At 39.0% G+C, this 11,545-nt stretch overlaps 1 protein-coding gene across 7 annotated transcripts in view; it reads left to right on the top strand.

The window, feature by feature from the left end:
- TRIM2 (tripartite motif containing 2) overlaps window positions 1-11,545 on the top strand; it is an 89,574-nt gene that overhangs the window by 64,435 nt on the left and 13,594 nt on the right. For all 7 annotated transcript variants that reach the window (XM_071807782.1, XM_065836232.2, XM_071807783.1 and 4 more), the window contains exons 7-8: window positions 7,391-7,494; window positions 8,793-8,960. In XM_071807782.1, the coding sequence (XP_071663883.1) occupies window positions 7,391-7,494; window positions 8,793-8,960 (272 nt within the window). The remainder of the gene's footprint in view (window positions 1-7,390; window positions 7,495-8,792; window positions 8,961-11,545) is intronic.

Below are 11,545 nucleotides of genomic sequence, written 5' to 3'. Positions count from 1 at the left end.
GGGCAGAGTGATCAGCCTCAGGCTCCTGCTGGAATGCAAATGGACTTGTGGCTCTTCCCAAATGCAGCTTCACTGCTGGTACTGGTAGCAGTGGCAGAAGGTATAAATGTAGCCTAGATCTTTTTTGGCCTCTGTTTTTAGACAAGCTTAACAAAACAGTTAAGAATAAAGTCTGAACCTGATCTAGAAAGAAAATCTCTCTCTAATCTCTTCTGGAACAGTTGTGATGTTGTCTGCTAGAAAGAGAAGGGCCTGGATGGACAGATTCAGGCAGAGTCTGTGGGTCTGTAGTAGGCAGGAGCAGGATAGAAAAGCCTGCACAGGTGCACTGTGCCTGTGAGTAGCCGGGGGCTCTGTTACCCATCGGGGCTGACACCTTCACTGAATGCAAAGCCTTCTTGTTCACATATATCAAACAGTAATTTGTCCTAGTGGGAAAATTGTAGATCCAATTTTCTTTTTTCTTTTTTAAATATATGTCCTGAAAATATCTAAATTATTTAGAATCCGTTAATACTCTTCTTACAATGCTTTTAGTATGGATTAAAGTGATTACAGTTTGTAACTTCTGCTTCTGTAACCCTTGCTTCTAGTGAGCAGTTTCTGGCCTGATTAGCAAATAGTGGTATGGCAGTGGTGGTGTGGGGTGTTTTTTTTTGTTTGTTTGTTTGTTTTTGCTGTTGTTGTTGTTTTCTGTTCTTTTTTCTTTTAACTATTGTCTCCAAAACACCATAAACTCTAGAAGTCTGAAATGTTTTCCAAGAAGTGCAGTGTCCTTTCTTTCTGTTGTGATACAATCGTGACCATGTGCTTCATTTTGGAGTTCTGTATCCTCCCCTTCTTCACCGCTCTACCCTCCCAAAAAACAAGAGAAAATAATTAGAACAAGAGCTATGCATGTCTCAGAGCTTTCGCTTTGATGAAACCTCTAAGGAGTGTCCATATTTGGGATATATAGGTTGCTATTTTATTGAAAAACTGAGCTGAGAGTAGTACTTCATCCTATTACATGTTCAGTTTTCAGCCAATTGTTTCACAGAATGACCTAACATAGAGATGTCCCTCTGGGTTTCCGTGGGCTTATGCATCATCTGAAAGGTCTCTTAAGCCATTGCAGCTGTAATGCTCTAACTTTTTACACTCTTCCAAAATATGCAAAATTAATGAAGACAAGTAAAACTTCTGATATTTTCACAGGGATTGCCTTCATGGATTTAAGAGTTCATTTAGTTCCAGTGTCAGCTCACTTCAAAAAGTTGAGGTTCAGTTCATTTTTTGATGAGGTAATGTAAAATAAAGTTTAGCACTGTTTTCCAACACAACTGCATATCTCAATTTTGAACCCATTGTTGAATTCATCTGATGGCCCCGGACAAATCTGGGTTTGTATTTTAAACCAGGCAAGATAAATCATATATTTTGGCTGCCAGAAGCTCATACAGCTGTGTTGGAAAATCATACTGTAATATTCCTATGGGCATCCAGGTATACGGAGTATGCTATTGTATGTATGCTGGTATATGGGCTTTATGCACAAGTAAATTGATGAGCTCATAGCAGGAGATTGTTCTTGTGCTAGTATTAACAGAGATAGCATTAATACAACATTAGTACAGTTAAGTGCTTTCATTCATGGGGAATTGGGCATTGTATCTTTTGCCAATTCTGTTATTCATGGCTTTAAAAATGGCAGGTGGTTCTATTCAGATGTTTTAAGGTCAAGCGATTGCACATTCATACATTCATGTAATTTATTATTTACAAGAATAGAATATTTCTTGCTTCCTCCTTTCTCAATAATTTACATCCTCAGCCTTTTAAATTTTTTTTAAACAGGTGTAATCTCTAAGAGTGTGTCCATGCGGTATCTGTGTAGCACATACCTAGTTTATACAAATGAAAAGAAGAATGTGCTTAAGATACCCAGAAAATAATTGTTGTGCAATGGTTTTTGCTACCTCTACAAGTAGTAGGAAACACAAAAGTGAGAGGGAAGGCTCTTTTGCATTACTCTGCTTTTGTGCATTAGACCTGTGCTGAGCAGTGGTATGTGGAGGTGAAGGATGTTCACAGTGTCAGCCACTTCCACCTTCCCTGGTAAATCTCTCCCATGTCCTTCAAAGGAGGGTTAAGAGCAATGGGTGGCATCAGTTTGCTACTCTCTCCAGGACCCCATCTTGTGCTCTAGCTCTGCTGTGATGTGCCATATGCCTTGGTATTTTTTTGTCTTCTGACAATTTTCATGAGTGGGTTCTTTGACACCATTTAGCAGTAGTGGTGCTATTTCTCACTTTAACTGCTTTTTCTCTTAGTTTATTTATATTTGGGATTGGCATCAGAGTCAGCCAGATGGAGAGTTGGCTCTCTGCTAGAAAGTTCAGTTTTCCCTGTTCTTAGTTGTCTGTTCAGTGATGTAACTGCACATCTAAGATTAACTGGTATATTTAACGTGTGTAATTCACTCCAATTAAAAAAAACAAAACAGGAGAAAGAAAGTGCCTTTAACAATACTTTCTGTCAGCCTCCTTACCAGGTGCAGATGCATCTTCTGGTCTGTTATCAATGGTGAATTAAGGAGCCTTATTGTGAATTTACTCCACATAAAAACTCATGAACAAGATCTGTGTTATAGTAGCTTCAGTGCAATTTAAAAGCAGGCTCAGGGGGAGCATGAGGGGTTCTGCCTGAAACTCTGTTTTGGACTGTCCTGTTTAACAGGAACAAGGCTGCCTATACATACTCACTTTTTGAAATTTTACAAAAATACAAGTGGGTTACATGGGTAAACATCTTCTTGAAAAAAGCATTAATTTTTCCATCTGCAGTTAGCCCTCTTGTATGAATGGTCCAGAGGAACCTTCTTCCCTCTGGCAAGCAACACCTGCTTCTTCCCATTCCCCTATCCCTTCTCTGCCTTTCCAGCAAGGTCCTGTCCTGGCCAAATCACAGCCTGGCTAAGGACATGGGAGAAGGAAGGGTTGTGTAGATCTAGTTGTTCTGTGTAGCGCAGAAGTATGATACATTAAATACAGAGGCCCCTCTGACACACTTTAATCTGTTGTTCTTCATTCTCTGCTTCAGAACTCTGGAACAAACCCATTAGTAAGTAGTATGAAATAGTGAGATGTTTTCTATGCAGAATTTATACTTATGTAGAAATAGGAAAGCCTAGTAACGGGGAAATAGAATTTCATTTTCCAGTTCATTAACTTAAATCCCTCTGAGGCTTGTCATGAACTCTTTATGGGTTTGTGATGGCCAGTGCGAAATTTGGCCAGGCTAACACTGCATGGTTTTGCAGTTACACCTGTATTGGATGAGGGCTGAAAAACTCTGATATCACATTGTTGGCAAAATCTCCAGGTGGGTCTGATATCCTCATGACAGAGACCTCATCTTGGTTTGATTCATGCAATTTGAGGTTTTGCTGCTGTACTGGCAAAGAACTGCTTCTGAGGTGCACCTGCCCCTCGGATTTGTGCATACCCTACTGTGGCAGCAAGGGCTCTGCTGCACAAGCAAGGCTTGGAGGTGGTCTTGGGCAAGCTTTTAGGGACAGATGCTATGTAAAGCAAATTAATACATATCAACCCAAACTTCACTACTAACAGCATGTGGGAGTATCTACCAGAGTTCCTACTGAATTATTAATTCTTCTTTAAAGGTTACAAGCATTGTGTGCTTTCACGCAACAGAACAATTGATTTTAAAACTTAGATTTGCATGGAAACTTGGATTAGAAACACTGACATTTACTTTACAATAAGCACATAGCTTGTTAACAACCCGATTTGGTGCAGTTTTACTACAGAGCCTTTTGCATTTCAGCCGTATCTATTATGAGAGATGGCATCACATCCTCGCAACATAAGCTTTTACTAAATATATTTTGGCACTCTGAGGAAAAAAGAAACAAAGCTAGGGAACAAGAAAATAAATCTTTGATACCTGTCTATGCAGTAAATATGTTTAGTTTTATCCTTTTGCTCATGTAGAGAACAGTCCAAGAAGTATATGAAGTGTTGTAGGCAGGTACTTACACAACATGTTATGGTTACTTGCAACCTCTGAAGTCTGTCCGTTAATTTGTAATCTTTCTGCAGGGTTTTTGTCTCTCTGAATCCATTCCCTTCCTGCTAGGGGCAGTGACATAGTCTTTATTTGTTTTAGAAAGCTGTTAAATCTAGGTTAGCAAGCAGGGAGGTTATTATCTATATTAGTAAAATTTAGAAAGCAAAAACTGCTCCTTCTGTCACTATGTGCATCAAAACTGCATTGTCCAACAGGTTTGTCCGGATGCCCAGCACTTACAGAGCAGATTCTTATTGAAGTTATATGATGTAATTTTTAACATCTTCTGTGCTGTTAATGGGCTTTTAGATTCTTTTTCCCCTTCGTTTTCTGGCAAGATTCAATCTGGCCTCTATTGTGCAAGAATAAACATTTGAAATTATGAAGCATTTTGTGTGTGCTAGATTGTCTTGAACTGAAAATGGATACTGTTTTGTTGAAAGCATATCTTCAAAGCTCAATTAATTGGTTTGTGCAGGCTATGCTCAGTAACACCAGAAGGAATTAGACGGAGCTAAGGCAAATCTGTTTATTATCTGCATACAAAGATGATGTAAAAGAAGCTGTTCCAGAGACCACTGATCTGCTTCCTAATAATTCTGTTCAGCCTTCTCCTTTTGAAAACTCTGTCATCCTCTCCCAGTCCCCAGCAGCTTGCCACAGAAGTTGCAGTGAAATGTGTGCCTTTTCCTCCTTTATACCCCACAATATCTCAGAACAGGAGGGAGGTAAGGCTGGGCAAAGACAGGCACGAGAGAGGCCAGCTGTCATCTCTAAACCAGGCTGCTTGGGAAATGCTGGAATGACGATCCCACAATCATCCTCTGGTTCCAGCCCTGTGCATTTGAAATGTTGGTGCCTCCCTAGGCTAAGGAGTGATGGGTGACTGCTCATGATGGACAAAAGAAAAAACATGGCATGCCTTGGCACAGAGGGTTGGTATCTTGCAGGAAAAGATTTACTGAAGACTCTCTCTCAGGCAGGTATGTTTATGAAGCAGGAATCCCTACGTACAGGGAGAAATGATCATCCTTTGACAGTCGGTTGCAGGAGCCTGGTTTTCCAGAGGCTGACATACTTTACTACGAGCTTTCCTCTCATCATCTGAACTTCTGCCACTGGCTGTGCTTGGATTCATGTCTTTGCTGGCACAGTGAATTATTCAAATCAGAAAGTTCAAACTTATCTCGTTTCCTCCTGAACATAAGTTAGGAAGTAAGCTGTACTTCACTAACCTCAGCTTTCTTCTTCAGGTCTGTGTGCTAATTAGGACCTATGTGACTGGTTTAATAGCTGCAAAGTACTGTGTACAAGGATGCTTCATGGAGCTGAATTTCATCTGCATGCTGTGCCTAATAAAATATTATTTCTTAAACTTAGTGTGAAATGTGACTATGGCATTCCTGGGTAATTTCTTCTGTTTTCCCTTTGATGTATGTTTACAAGGTCTCACTGAAGAGTAACTCTTTATATAGGTCTCTCTTATCTTGAAAGTCAAGGAATTTAGTTTTTAAAGAACACTTTTCTAAGGGTAAAGAGTATACATTACATGAAGTTTGTGCTAGTTGGTTCCAGATGCTCTAGCTTATGCCTTCTCTTTTCTAACAAATGTTTTCCCTTTACTCTCAGTAGTAAAAAGAATGTTTCTGCCTTTTCATCCATTCTCTTTGGCTGAAAGGCAAAAAGGAAACTTATCATTAGCATACGGTGGAAAAAAAAATTACCGCATGCATCCCTCAGGCGCTGGTCATTAAAAGAATACACAGAAATGGCTCAAGTGTGGGTAATGTAATTGTTGTGTAACTCACTATCCCCTGAATATACACTTTCCCCATGCAGCACAAAAACTGAGAAGTATTTGCCTTGTTTAGAGGATGGAGCATATGGAGTTCAAGAAAACAAGCCTTGAAACAAAGGGACATGCCTGCAGCACCAAGTGCAGAGGAATTAAATGTTGCTTGTTATCCAGTGACAGGAAATTCACATCCCACAGCCATCACCGCAGCAGAAAGAACGGTTGTCAAGAGCATACACATGCCTAATGAGAGCTAAATACAAATTAGAGCTAATATGTATGTCTTATATTGGGCATCACAGTTTTAATCACTGAGCTGCAGGATATTTTGGACTGACTAAAATAAAATACGAGTTTTTCAGTCAAAACCACATATTGAAACCAAGTAAGGTCTGATACAAAGCCAGTAAATGCTTGTAAAAATACTTAACCAAGAAAAACAGTGCTGCATCCAAGTCTTGCAAAGAACATCTTATATAGTAATTTTGTTTCAAAATTAATTCATTCATTATTAATAACCTTGGAGTCCAAGATCATAATTGTAGTCTTGTCTAAAGACCCCTGAGCCTCCTTTACAAACAAAGCAAGAATTCAGATACTGTTTGTGTGCTCCAGGTGTAATTTGGACCAAACGCTTTAGGGCTGACCTTTTAAAGACATCAGTTTGCTGTGTGACTCTCCTTGGAACATTGCAGAACAAACAACTAAGTAACAAGGCACCTAAAATTAATGAACTTTTGTGAAAATTAGACATTTTACAGCTCCTTATCCCCTTAAGCTACTGAGGAAAACACAGTTCTATGTGCATTTGTCTGGGTAAAAATGGGACCTCTGTTTATGTATATTGCTTTATTAGAACAATCTAAGGTCTTCACAGAAGCATTCAGTCTCCAGGTATTTGTTTTCTTTGGCCCACATGTCCCAATCACTCAAAATCAGTCCTCCATCTGAGTTTTCCTTCTAAGGAAAATTTTAAAGCCTGTGGCTAAGAACTGTGTATGAGTGAATAACAAAATGGCTCCATGCAAAGCGATCACCAATATGTTTTATCTCAACTTAGTGACTTCACTGAGGAGATTTAGGTAATTGTACTAAAACCTTGTCATTTCTCCTGGTTCTTATCTTAGCCTCTGCGTGTATGTTCCCACAGTACTGTCCCTTTCATTGCTTTCTCAGTTGAATAAAAATCTGCAGTTCAAAAAAAGTCTATAACTTACGAAAAAACATTGTACTAGTTCCCTCACTCAAGAGACAAATTGTGAACCCTTCTATTTCTGAAGGCCAGAGAGGTAATCACGTTGATGGGGGGGCCTAGATGGTACATATGCCAAAGAACACTTCCTTGCACTTAGAACTGCGGTTCTGTTACTGATACAGTTCTTTGAAGTTGTAGCAGTGATAAGAACTCTTCAAAACAGAAATCTATAGATCCAGGATGTATTAAATGCATGTTGTTGGCATTTAGGTCCTAACTGGTAAGTCCCATCTAACCTGATTTCTTATGTGCTTTGTGTTCAATTTTAGGCACCAAAGGAAGAAACAAAGGGGAGTTTACAAATCTTCAAGGTGTAGCTGCATCTACAAATGGAAAAATATTAATAGCAGACAGTAACAATCAGTGTGTGCAGGTATGAGGATATGCCACTTCCAGTATTTTTCTTTTTCTCCCTACCCGCACACCACTCCCTTCTTTGTAGTCCAGGAAAGACAGAATTTGTACAATTCAAGCAGATATAGAAAATACAGAAGGATCTCAATTTGTTTATCATCCATTATCGTTCCATCTTATTGACTTGCAGCTATCTTTTTCAGATCTACAGTGTATCTAGTATGTATGGCAGTGTTTATTTCCCTTCCTTATGATGTTTGGCAAAGAATGAAGAAAACAAGCAGTGCAATAATCTGGAAAAGTGCATTTTTGTAACTACCATTTTACATTGTAAATTTATCAATCCATGTTTCCAAATATAAATCTAGGCCAAAGTGCCGCAAATTTTATTTCTTAAGCAAATACAAAAATAAACATGTAGATGTAATTTTCAAATGGCTTTAATCTACTTAATTGGCTTTTCTGGCTGACATCATTTATCAAATCTTTTCTGTGGTAGCACCCCTGACAATCATGATTTCTTGGCTTCTGTAACCTTTGTGAAATCAAACTGTGTTTTTCCTTTTGCTTGCCATGTATATTTTTTACCATTAACAATTTGTCATCACTCTTCAGGATGCCCATGTGGTAGCAATGAACAAGGCAGCAGTGTGTGGCTTGCTCTTTAGTACGTGAGAACAAGCAACAATGTGCAGTAAGAACGTTTTTCCAGGCCTTTTCAAAGAGAGAGAGTCAAATATTAATCAGCACTCTCACACTTTGTAATTTGCAGCCACTCCAGAGGAATTTCAATATCTAATTACCTGGCGTGGGGACACAACCCGTAGACTGAATTTTATGTGGCTAAAGCATCTCTCAGGAAATGGCCTAGTACTTATCCCTAAGTCAAATAATTAAATTTTGAAGTTCTCTTTTAGCTTCTATTCCTATGTTTTCTACAGACTCGGTGTTCGACAGTGGCCGAGTCACTCAGTACCTCAGTTTCCTCATTTTTAATATGGGAGTAATACCACTTCCTTCCAGCTGAGAGGGATATTGTGAAGCTTAATTCACTAATGTTTGTAAAGTACTTTGAGATCACTGAAGAAACAGTGCAATGTAAGTGCAGAGAACTTATTTTGAAATTGGGGTCCAGGTGGAAGCCTCTTCTTAAATTAAGAATATAATTTTAAAATATGGACCATGTAAAAGTGCTTCATGTTGCTAACTCTCTTCTTGGCTATAGTGTTCATTAGGGACTTGCTAAAATCTAAGCTCCAAGAAATACTTGATGTTATTATGCAGATGTAATTTTAAAATGAACATTTTCTGTTACAGATATTTTCCAATGATGGTCAGTTCAAAAGCCGTTTTGGCATACGAGGAAGGTCTCCTGGCCAGTTGCAGCGGCCAACAGGAGTGGCTGTGCATCCCAGTGGTGACATCATTATTGCAGATTATGATAACAAATGGGTTAGCATATTCTCATCAGATGGAAAATTTAAGGTATGAGTTACCATGTGAATTCTCCTGAGCTTTCTCCATTTTACAAAGGATTGGAAAGTAATAGGGTTTTTTGTCAAGAAACTACATAGTTTGGTTGTAACTTAGTCCAAATTCCATTGTTGTGACGTGGAAAACCATGACACAGCTATGATGTATAATTAATAGGAAGAAGTCACAGCTGTCTTACCAGTGTTATACCAAATGAAGACATGTTCCATTTCACAGTTCTACATAGTAGATACTTGGATGTCTTTCCGTAACTTATAGTCAAGGATAACTAATGTGATCAAGTCTAGCTGGACTAGCTCAACAACCTTCATATTGTTAGTATTCTGATTATACAGAAAAGTGTGTGCATATATGTCCATACACACAGACAGACATAAAACCTGATGAGGAGGACAAAAGGCTCTTCAGTGACGTATGGAGGAAAAAAGGAAGGTAGCAGACTGATGGTGACTTCCTCTATTTACTCCATACATATCAGCAGAACAAGTGCATTACTCATGTATGATCCTATTTGTAATAAATGCAAGGAAAGGCAACTCAGGATGTTGTTCCAGTGCTACAGCATAGACAGGAGTGTTTTAGGTGGGGTCATGTGCACTGGAAAAGCTAAAGTGCAGTACTGATGTCTTAGGTTTCAGAAATCAGAAGTTCAGAGAAAAGCACACCTCTTATTTTCATAGCAACTCTGATCCCTTTAATAGAAGTAAAATTAGAAGGCAGCTACTACACTACAGTGATGCTTGCCAACCTGCAATATTTATTTTGCTTGGTTTCAGGTACAACTCCAGAGAGAATTAACTGTTGCCTCCATTTGGTGCCGTTCTTTGAATGCATGTTACTGAGTCTGGTGATGCATGCTAGAAATAGCCACTTTTAGCAGAGTACACACTGTTCAGCGAGATAAAGGACCTGCAGGGAAATTTCTGCCATAGTCACTTATTTCTAGAGTCCTGCGTTGGAGAGAAATTGCGCATTTAGCTAACTTTCTGGCAGCCTAATGACCAAAAAGCTCAGGTCCTGAGCTGCTTATGTGTGTACCAAGAAATTGCCATCCTTTGAGCAGTCATTGCAAAGTGATGAGTGCTGTAGCAAATAGGCGGTTTTACTTTCATAGCCCTCAGTGGCTTCCATCTGGGAAAGAGACATGTATGCTTTTAAAAGTATCCAGATCCTGTGTAGACTTGAAGCTAAAATGCAACAGTACCACTATGCAATGCAAGTGTTAAAAAAATGCAAATTACTTGCCTTTGCAGAGTATGTGATTTGCCTTGTCAAGTCGTTTTGAAAATGTACATCTACACAGGAAAACCTTGGTTTTGGCTGAAGACCTTGAATTAAATGAAGACACCAAAACAAACCCAAAGAAAGACGTAATGTAGTTTAGAATACAAATACTCTAAATAACTTATGTATGTTTTAAATAATTATTGACATCGTTAATGTGAACTAGCTTGATCTGGATACAGAGTACAGAGGGATCATTTTCTTTACTTCTTAAGACATGCTATAAATCCAGCTCTGGAGGAAAAAGCCATGACTCTGGAGGAGCCAGGACCCTATGTGCTATACACTACCAGCAGGGAGACAGGTATTGAAAAAAATAAATTATTAAGGTAGTTCCTGTGACATGGAACCCAACTTTGTTTTTAGTCAGTGTTTCTGTTAGGTTGCAAGAACTATGGGGGCAATGTTTGTATGGTTAATGCAAGTCAATGCATTGGACCTTATAGATCTTGACAGCAGACTTATTAAATGAGAGATGAAATAGTGAGATAAAGTACTGGTTTTAGATTGAATGCAACAGGCTATATTTCTGAGTGAAAAAAAATACACAAATGTTTGTAGAAGCATTTTATATATGGAGGAGAGGCATAATCACATAGTTGAAGCGCAGGGCATGGATATAACTGATCTAGCCTGTAATTTCTTGTATGTTGGCAATTGTAATTCCTACAGGAGCTTTCTCAGATTAAATTCGCAAACACTTACTAAGATGCACAGAGACATAAATAAACGGCCAATAATGTTTCCCTACAAAGGACTGTGCCTGCAAGTCATTGTATATGATCTCTGATGCAGGTGGTCTGCTACTTGGTAACAGCATTATCAGAGGGCTGTTTTGAACTTAATCTGTTTTTGTTGTTGTCCCTTTCTTTCTGTATTTACTTAGTCTCCCTTACTAGCATTTTAATAGTCACGTGAACCGGAAGGCAATTTTCCCCTGGAGCCAGGCCCAGACATCTCCCCCGTCACAGGCCTGGGCTGACTCACACAGCAACCCCACTGCCAGGCAGAGAAGTGTCACCTTCCTCAGTTGCTGGCAGCAACAGAGACAGAGCTCCATTTTCTCAAGGCTATAAAACTTGCATAATGCAGAGGTGGACAAACTCTAAGGTTACACCAAGATATCAGTCTCTTAAAATGAAAGGTTGCATTATTATCCTGTGAATGATAAAACCTCATAGAGGGTTTTAGGAATTGTGGCTTCTGTTTCTGGCTATGTCACGGGTCCTACAGGTGACTAGTGTTCTGTTTCACTTCCCAGTGCTTTATTTTCCTCATCTATAAAAGAGAGA

The sequence above is a fragment of the Patagioenas fasciata genome, chromosome 4 (assembly GCF_037038585.1).
Source record: "Patagioenas fasciata isolate bPatFas1 chromosome 4, bPatFas1.hap1, whole genome shotgun sequence".
Lineage (NCBI taxonomy): Eukaryota > Metazoa > Chordata > Aves > Columbiformes > Columbidae > Patagioenas > Patagioenas fasciata.
This window is presented reverse-complemented; position numbering and strand designations above follow the sequence as displayed.